Source organism: Poecilia reticulata, linkage group LG19 (assembly GCF_000633615.1).
Source record: "Poecilia reticulata strain Guanapo linkage group LG19, Guppy_female_1.0+MT, whole genome shotgun sequence".
Classification (NCBI taxonomy): Eukaryota; Metazoa; Chordata; class Actinopteri; order Cyprinodontiformes; family Poeciliidae; genus Poecilia; species Poecilia reticulata.
In genome coordinates this window covers 782062-790719 of record NC_024349.1, presented here as the reverse complement: position 1 = coordinate 790719, position 8658 = coordinate 782062, and the positions used below count along the sequence as shown (strand labels likewise).

Sequence of the window (8658 nt, the reverse complement as noted above, 5' to 3'; positions counted from 1 at the left end):
TAGTTTTGATGGATCTGTTTGTGATAATTTGTCGGCCATATTTACGGTTTTGATGGATCTGTTTGTGATCGTTCTAGCCCTGATATGCCTGAGAATGAAGCCACGTTCGCCATCTCTGGAGGAGGAGTTACCGACTCCAAAGAGTGAAGCATCTAATCCACCTGTTCACACACAATTAATATTTATTACCTTTATTTATTATTTTAACCTCTATTTATTGGATTCATATCCATATATTCATTAAAAGTTGTCCCGTTGATGTCGTACTTCAGTGATTTTACTAACTGTTATATGTGTGCACTCAGTTGTGATGTTTCAGTTCACTGAAAGTTCAATTAAATCATAAAATGAGTTAAATCTGGGAGTTTTATCACTTTTATTTGGATTAATAGCCAGAAATGTTAGAACAAATCAGTTACATTCACAAGTATGGATAGAAAAACATCAACACTGTTACCACTATGGGAGGTTTATTACTAAGCATACATAAAATAAATTACAACATTTTTATTTCCTTTCTGAAGTTTAATTAGACCAAAATTATCATGTTTTACATCAGTTAAAATACTGAAATTATTTGTATTTGCTAAAATCCAAGGAACATTTTTGGTAAATTTATTCAAACGAGTGAAAAATTATATTATCTGGTAATAAAGTTTTCCACTACAGGACAAAATCAGAAGGTGTGAAGGACCATTTATGCTAAATGAATGTAATAATTATGGAAGGGGTGTCCAAGGTAACAAAAAGAGTTGCTCAAATGAATAACAGTAAATGTGATTGGTCACTACCCCGCTCTGCTGAAGTTAATGTTATTCTGTCCGCCTCTGTTTAAATAGTAAAACGCGTTGGTTTCAGTGGTGGCGCCATGCCGCCCCCTGGCGGCGCCAGCGGGACTTGCAGCTCGCTCCGGGCGCAGCGCTACTCGCGGATCCATATGCTGGTGAAAGCCAGACTGAATCGCTATGGGAACTTCACCAAGCGAGTTCCGCCGGGTCTGAACCAAAGCAGCAACTCATCGCGTCTCAACGGAACCGCAGAACCGGCCCACCTCGACTCGGAGGGCGGCCCACAAGTTGTTCAACTCCAGAAGAAGAAGCAGCCATGGACTCGAGAGACACAGCCCCAGATTCATGGGAGCAGGAGGAGGATGCCGAGGCCCCGGCTCCCGCGGCGGAGCTCCCAGCCGCCTTCGCCGCCCTCAATGTGAACGCCAAGCCGTTCGTCCCCAACGTGAACGCCCCGGTGTTTGTGCCGAGCTTCCTTCAGGCCAGCAGCGCCGGAATCCCGGCTTCAGACGGTGGGTCAGCTGGAAGTTAGCCCAGGCTGCTAGCTCTGATGCTAGCTTAGCTTTCTGCTTTAGTTAATCACGTTTCAGCCGCTGAATAACACGTCGGCCCGTCAGTCCGGGTCTGTGTTGGTGGAACAGAGATGCTGCAACACATATTTATACGTAAGACGCGAGCAGGGTGTTGTTGTGGGTATTTCTGAAAGTTGTGCTCGCTGTGCTGTGTGTCCCCTCAGGTTCTCCGGAGCCAGCTGCTAGCATGGAGGTGACGGACGCAGCCGGTACGCTCCCCGGACTCCACATGTTCTGCTTCCAGTCTCGCCGTCTGTCACGGTTTGGCGTGGAAGTGGGGCTCATTTCACGCATTCACACCCGGTTTTAGACCCACGCTTGTGTTGGTGGCTGCTCCTTATTTGGGTTTCTGGCCCTGGACGGTCCCTGTGCATGGGGGCTACGCAGAGAAAATGATGCAACCTCGCTCTGCCCGGCTCAAAATAGACATCCCATTGACACTTGGTGTGATGGGCGCCGTGCTGCTGGCCCTGGGCCCCCCGCAGGTTGCGTTCCTGCAGAGGAATGCTGTCAGAAACTGCTGCTTCTGTCCTTCATAGGGCGATCAGTTAGAAACTGGTTTAGTTTCAGTTGCAGTCACATCAGCAGATAAATCTGTTGGCCTAACCTGTTATTTTTGTCACCAGTTGCCATCCATACCAGTTAGTTTTGCCCTCTGCTCACTTTCTAGTTCCCTGTTTGTCACCTTTCCTTGTGCCCTCATTCAACCTCCCTGTAGTTTAAGTTTCTTTTCCCCATGTTTTGTCACTAAGAGCTGTCTGTACCAGTTAGTTCTGGTTTCTGTGTTTTAGATTCAGTTAGATCCTCGTTTTCTGGATCCATCTGTCTCCGTCCCTCATGTCACTGAATCACCCTCCCTGCAAGTTTAAAAGCCAGTTTCTTTTCCTCCTCTCCTGATTTTTCATTTCCAGATCGATTTTATCCTCCATGCCGGTTTCTCTCTCTTGCCTGGTTTGTTTTCCAGTCAGTCCATCTCCATTTTGTCTTGTTTAGTTTCATTTTCCTGCTTCCTGTCTGCATTTAGTTAATAAAACACGACAGAAGGACATTATTCCAGACTTGCCTGTTCTGATGCAGGATGAGTTTGTCTCTGAAACCCAGAGCTGGGTGGATTTCTGAGTTGCTCACTCGCAGTTTGTGGAGGCAGAGAAGGAAACGTGCTGAACAGTTGCAGTGACGTTCTCGCCATCTCAGAGTTGCAGAAATGAGAGGCGTGTTTGGCAAAATGTTCTTTTCTTCCTGCCTTCATGAGAGACTCGGCTGCTTGTTCCATGTGTTTTACTAGATTCTTTAAGTGAAATTATTGATTGGGTTTTGAATAATTTTACAAATAAAAAGATGTAGCATGCATTTATGTTCACCTGTGATTTTTAGCTCAATTAAAATTCTGATGAAGGTTATTTTACATCAGTGTTTTTCAACCTTTTTGAGCCGAGGTTCATTGTTTTGATTGAAACAAACCAGAGGCACCACCAACCAAACATGTAAACAAAGATACTCTGTAGCCGCCTATATTACATATACAGTCATTCTTATCAAAGTGTCTTGAATAGGAATCAAATAACACAAAAAATGATCAGATTTTACATTTCTTATTTCAAATTTCACTTAACATGTCCACTTCAAAAATACACATGAACAGAGCAACAACGCTGTGGTGTGTGAAGCATGAATGTAGTAACTAAATACTTCACGTCTGTCTCCCCATCCCTGTTAATTTGCGTTTCGTTGTGGATTCCATTTTGTTTTCAAGTTCTGCGGTTCCGTCCGTGTTTTGACGAAACCATGGGCCGTGGTTTCAGGAGTGAAGAGTCGTCTGTGTGTGTTTCCAGCACCAGTGGAGAACGGAAACACAGAGGCTGACATGGCGGCGGAGGAGGAAACGTGGGAGCAGAAGGAGGAGCCCGGGGGAGGCGAGGGAGGCGGCGGGCAGGAGGAGCTGGGAACGGAGGGAGGCGGCGAAGAAGGCGGCGCCGCGGGGAGAGAGGATGAGGAGATGATGGAGGAGGAAGAGGAGGAGATCCCCCTCCCTAAGGTGGCCCCGCCGCCGTCTGATGCCCCCAAGAAGGAACACGTGAACGTCGTTTTCATCGGTCATGTCGGTGCGTACGCTTCCTCTCTGCGCCTCTTTCTTCTTCTTCTGCAGTTTTATTTACATCAAAGATGTTTAACGTTTGGTTTTTCTGCTTCAGATGCTGGTAAATCCACCATCGGAGGGCAGATCATGTGAGTTTTCATAACACCTGATGGGTCTCATCATGTTCTTACATGCCACACCCACAGGGGGCAGTGCAGCGCTCAGCTTAAACCTGTCAGCCAATCACAAACCACTTCCTGTTGGGAATTAAACATGGCGCCTGCAGACTCAGAGGCTGAGCTACTTTTTAAAACTGTTATAATCTAAAGTTAATGAAACCAGACTGGGAATCATGTTGAAGCAAACATGGAGGTTGAGCGGCATTGAGCCTCCATGTTGGGGAGGGAAAGCTGCTGCTGATCTTCCAACTCGACGCATTGAGCAGTTGGGCTTCTAGAAAACAAGTGTCTGAATAAACATGGAAACTTTCCTTATAATACCAAAACTTTCATTTAACTTATATTTTGGCCTGTCTAATTATATCAGTTTTAAATATTAAGTGATTGATAATCAGTTACTTTGTTCCAAATCTTTTTGCTGTGTGTTTTCAGGTACCTCACTGGGATGGTGGACAAGCGAACGCTGGAGAAATACGAACGAGAGGCGAAGGAGAAGAACAGGGAGACATGGTGAGCCAGGCGCTCTCCGGGTTCTGGTTCTGGTCTCATCTGGACCTTCTGGGTCTCAGCAGTAAGTCGGGATAACAGTTGGCTGTTGCAGGTACCTGTCGTGGGCTCTGGACACCAACCAGGAGGAGAGAGACAAGGGCAAGACGGTGGAGGTGGGGAGGGCTTACTTTGAGACGGAGAAGAAACATTTCACCATCCTGGACGCGCCGGGACACAAGAGCTTCGTCCCCAACATGATCGGCGGCGCGTCGCAGGCCGACCTGGCGGTTCTGGTGAGGAGCAACTCAAGTTCTGCTCAAAACATCTTTAATGGAGCAGTTAGTAAGTTACACACAGCTGGACTCTCGTTATCAGTGAGGAGACGTTCAAAGGCTGCTACACTGGACATTATTTAGGGGTACCACAGTAAAAGAGGTCTAAATGCAAATGTATGCCACACTTTTCAGATCTCTGGGGGAAATAATTGTACTTTGAGTTAATTTGCCTTGAAATCCACCTGAAGTTTCTAGTTAGGAGTTTGAAGCTTGTGTTGTGCTAATGCTAACAGACTAGCCAAAGCTAATATTAAAGCGCTAAACGGGACCATGTTTATTCCACCATGTACTGATGATGCAATGTGCTACCACATGGTATATCGCCCCCACCAGGACCAGGTTTGTCATGACACGTCGCCTGCACGGTCCGAGCTTTAGGGTCAAACTTTCACAGGTTTCAGTTTTATTGCCAGTGTTGGGGAATCTAAACGTTTTCAAAGTGAGCAAAGAAAGTTAACGTTTAGCTTTTTTTAAAATCCAAGGTGCAGCTGAATGAAGAGTTAGCTCCACCGTTAGCGGTCGTGAGCCCGCCGCTGCCTGACGGCGGGCTCTCACCCTGATCACCCGTCTTGTTTCAGGTCATTTCGGCCAGAAAAGGCGAGTTTGAGACGGGCTTTGAGAAGGGCGGCCAGACGCGGGAGCACGCCATGCTAGCTAAAACAGCCGGCGTTAAACATCTGATCGTTCTGGTCAACAAGATGGACGACCCCACCGTGAACTGGAGCCTCGAAAGGTGAAGGTTATTGAACGCCCGGATAGTTGTACACACACTCAGACGGGTTGCTGTCGCCATAGCTACCCAGGCTGTCCTGTGTTGGCTTCCTGCAGGTATGAGGAGTGTAAAGAGAAGCTGGTGCCATTTTTAAAGAAGGTGGGCTTCAACCCAAAGAAGGACATCCACTTCATGCCTTGCTCCGGACTCACAGGTGCCAACCTCAAAGACCCAGTGGCCGAGTGTCCCTGGTACACGTAAGTCCGAAGCACTTCCTCTGGGAACCAAGCACCGGGTAACCATGGCAGCAGAGGTAGCCATGGCAGAGACAGGAAGTGACCTCAGCTAGCTTCAGGGTCAAACAGGAAGCGGTTAAAACGCAGGTCGGCTCTCCGTTAAAGGGCCGGCGAGCGCCTTACTGGACCTGACCGGTTGGATCCATCCATTCATTCATTCATTTATTCATTTATTCATTCATTTATTTATTTATTTAATTAATGAATTGTAATATTTTGGCCTTGGTTGTTTAGTTTATATTTTCTAAACTTCACACGATCGTTTGCTGATGAAGCTTTGAATGTGAACAAAACTGACTAAAAGTTAATGAAATGTAACGGATCCTAAAGCAGTGATGCAGATTAATGGCAGCCATTTTGTTTTGTTCAGGGGTCTGCCCTTCATCTCCCACCTGGACAGTTTGCCAAACTTCAACAGATCCAGCGACGGGCCTGTCAGACTACCGATAGTGGACAAGTACAAGGTGAGGACGCTCTGGGGCCCTGGAGGAACACACACACACACACACACACACAGCCTGCCTGTCTTGGCGCTCGTCTTGCAGACGGTCAGAAACGCTCTGGGTTTATCCGTCCAGCTTTGGTTTCTGCAGCTGCATCGGTCACCAGCCTGAACTGGAGTTAATGGGATTAGAGTTCAGTGAACTGGGAGCTGCTGGACTTAAACCTGCAGCCGAGCGGAGCAGGAACAAACATGTGTGGCAGACCTGTCACTATCAGCAATACATCAATAAACCACAGGATAAATTAAAATCAATCATTTCCATTTGCATGATTTATCATTTTTCTCTTTCTACTGAAAACTGGATAATTAAAGTTTCACTCTGGAGTTTTTGTCTCAAGTCATTTTTTGTTTATAGACTCATAATTGAGTTTATTTAAAATGTTTTCCAGTTCCAGAGTTAAATGTTTATTAGAATCTAAAGATGAGAATTTATTATCATATCAGTTCTCAGAACAACAATATTATCGTTAATCACGATAACGTCTGGGCCGGCTCCGGTCCGGTCCGGTCCGGTCTGGTTCAGTCCTGCAGAGGCGACTGGCTGCGTTTGTTCATGTTCTTATCGGCTTTGTTGTGATTTTCAGGACATGGGGACGGTGATCCTGGGGAAGCTGGAGTCCGGCTCCATCAGTAAGGCTCAGCAGCTGGTCATGATGCCCAACAGGGTGAGAAGCTCATCAGCCTGACGGACCGGATCCGAATGAACCCACAGAACCACTTTATCTGAGTTCTGCTTGGTTAAGTTACCTGGATTTCCTTGGATTCCCGTTCAGAGTGATGTCAGCGCCCAGGGCGGCCATCTTGTTTATTAATGATGAGAAAAAGTTGCAATGTCATCAGAACGTCAATAACAAATGACAGAGAGGAATGTTGAGCTTCTTATGAAGTTTTGTTTTTACAGAAAAGGAAATATTTCATCAGCATCAGATTATTATAATTATTATCAGAAATCAGATGTAAAGAATTTAAATTGATGTTTCCACAGCCGGGCCTGAAGACCGTTAATCATTTAAAAATGTTTTTCTGGTAAAATTGTGTCTTTATTTGCCGATTTTCTCTGAATCAAACAGAAATCGCAGCCTGACACTCAGAGAAGGCAGAAAAGAATCTGATCAAATTGGATCTGGAATGAAAAATGTGAGATTTTATTTTTAAACGCTGCATTAAAATTTAGAATATTCATAGAATGTTGAGTGGAAGGAAAAAGTGTGAATTGAAAAGATTTTCAGTCAAGATTCATTGAAGAACTTGACCAGGATTGGACTGAGCCTGCAGTCAGAACATCTAGATCCAGAGGGATCCAGAACTGGCTGCTGCAGGTCCAGACTGAAGTCTCTACCGCTGGTTCTGGTTCTGAACCATGAAGTTAAAGCAAAAGGAGCCCAGGCCCGGAACTGGGAGCAGAATCCTGAGCTCTGTGGTTAAAATCTTTGTAAATCCAGGTGATTTTTTTTCCTGGTGCTAACGGGTCCCATCCGGGCCGAGCCGGACTCAGCAGCAGCCTGCGTGTCGTTGCAGCACACGGTGGAGGTTCTGAGCCTGCTGAGCGACGACGTGGAGACGGACGACGCCGGGCCGGGGGAGAACCTGAAGCTGCGGCTCAAAGGAATAGAAGAGGAGGAGATTCTGCCCGGCTTCATCCTCTGCAGCCCCGACAACCTGTGCCACTCGGGCCGCACCTTCGACGCTCAGGTGAGCCCAGACCCGGCAGAAACCCGACTGAAGAGAGGAGAGAAACCCGTTCAGAGCTGAAGCTTTCCGTTCTCCACATTATGGCACAAACCTTCCAATCTGGATCTGAGGAATATTTTAGCAATCAATTATTCCATCTATTAATCAATAATTCTGATGATCAATTATTATTTTGATTCTTTCTGCAAATTTTTTATTAAACCGTTTTTATACAAAATTTGAAATATATTAAAAGATGTAAAAACAAAACCAATCCTGTTATATAAATAATAAAATCAACGTTTTATTTCCTTTCTGATCGTTGATCACCAGGTGGATCTCGAGCTTCGGTGGTCTTAGCGGTTGTCATGGAAACGCTCTGCAGTAAAGCGTGCTGAATGTGTGTGAATGTTTCCCCAACAGATCGTCATCATTGAGCACAAGTCCATCATTTGTCCCGGTTACAACGCGGTGCTTCACATCCACACCTGCATCGAAGAGGTGCAGATCACGGTGAGTCGCCGCGTCCTGATTGGCTCCTTCCGGTCAGGAAACACGGCAGCAAGACACTTTCTCATTGGACGGCTTTCAGTAGAAAACGGCTCAGGTCTGTGAGAAACAACGACCTTCACACACAAACCAGAGGCTCATTTTGTGATAAGTTTATGTCACCATGTCTTAGGCCTGGGCAGTAAATCAATTTTATTGATCAATAAAGTTTTTGGTTTAAGATTAGATTTTAACCAATTTTTAGCTTGTTTCTAATCAATCAATCAAATCGATCAAATTTTATTTGCACATTTCACCAGCAAGGCATTTCAAGGTGCTTTACGTAATAAAAAAAAACACAAAAAACAGCATGTGACATTGAATAAACTAGCCGGTTTCTAACCTGTTTCTAACCAGTTTTTAACCCGTTTCTAACCTGTTTTTAACCCGTTTATTACTCGTTTTTAACCCGTTTATAACCAGTTTTTAAACCGTTTATAACCAGTTTTTAACCCGTTTATAACCAGTTTTTAACCCGTTTCTAA

At 45.4% G+C, this 8658-nt stretch overlaps 2 protein-coding genes across 2 annotated transcripts in view; both read left to right on the top strand.

The window, feature by feature from the left end:
- The window catches only part of dmc1 (DNA meiotic recombinase 1), a 5561-nt gene extending 5204 nt beyond the window's left edge, over positions 1 to 357 (top strand). The window contains exon 13 of the mRNA XM_008436258.2: positions 78 to 357. Within this exon, the coding sequence (XP_008434480.1) occupies positions 78 to 147 (70 nt within the window). The 3' untranslated portion in view covers positions 148 to 357. The remainder of the gene's footprint in view (positions 1 to 77) is intronic.
- Positions 358 to 797: 440 nt separating this feature from the next.
- The window catches only part of gspt1 (G1 to S phase transition 1), a 10217-nt gene continuing 2356 nt past the window's right edge, over positions 798 to 8658 (top strand). The window contains exons 1-12 of the mRNA XM_008436257.2: positions 798 to 1300; positions 1525 to 1569; positions 3193 to 3462; positions 3553 to 3586; positions 4049 to 4126; positions 4218 to 4398; positions 5019 to 5173; positions 5269 to 5409; positions 5819 to 5912; positions 6538 to 6618; positions 7472 to 7645; positions 8048 to 8137. Coding sequence (XP_008434479.1) covers positions 1105 to 1300; positions 1525 to 1569; positions 3193 to 3462; positions 3553 to 3586; positions 4049 to 4126; positions 4218 to 4398; positions 5019 to 5173; positions 5269 to 5409; positions 5819 to 5912; positions 6538 to 6618; positions 7472 to 7645; positions 8048 to 8137 — 1539 coding nt within the window. The 5' untranslated portion in view covers positions 798 to 1104. The remainder of the gene's footprint in view (positions 1301 to 1524; positions 1570 to 3192; positions 3463 to 3552; positions 3587 to 4048; positions 4127 to 4217; positions 4399 to 5018; positions 5174 to 5268; positions 5410 to 5818; positions 5913 to 6537; positions 6619 to 7471; positions 7646 to 8047; positions 8138 to 8658) is intronic.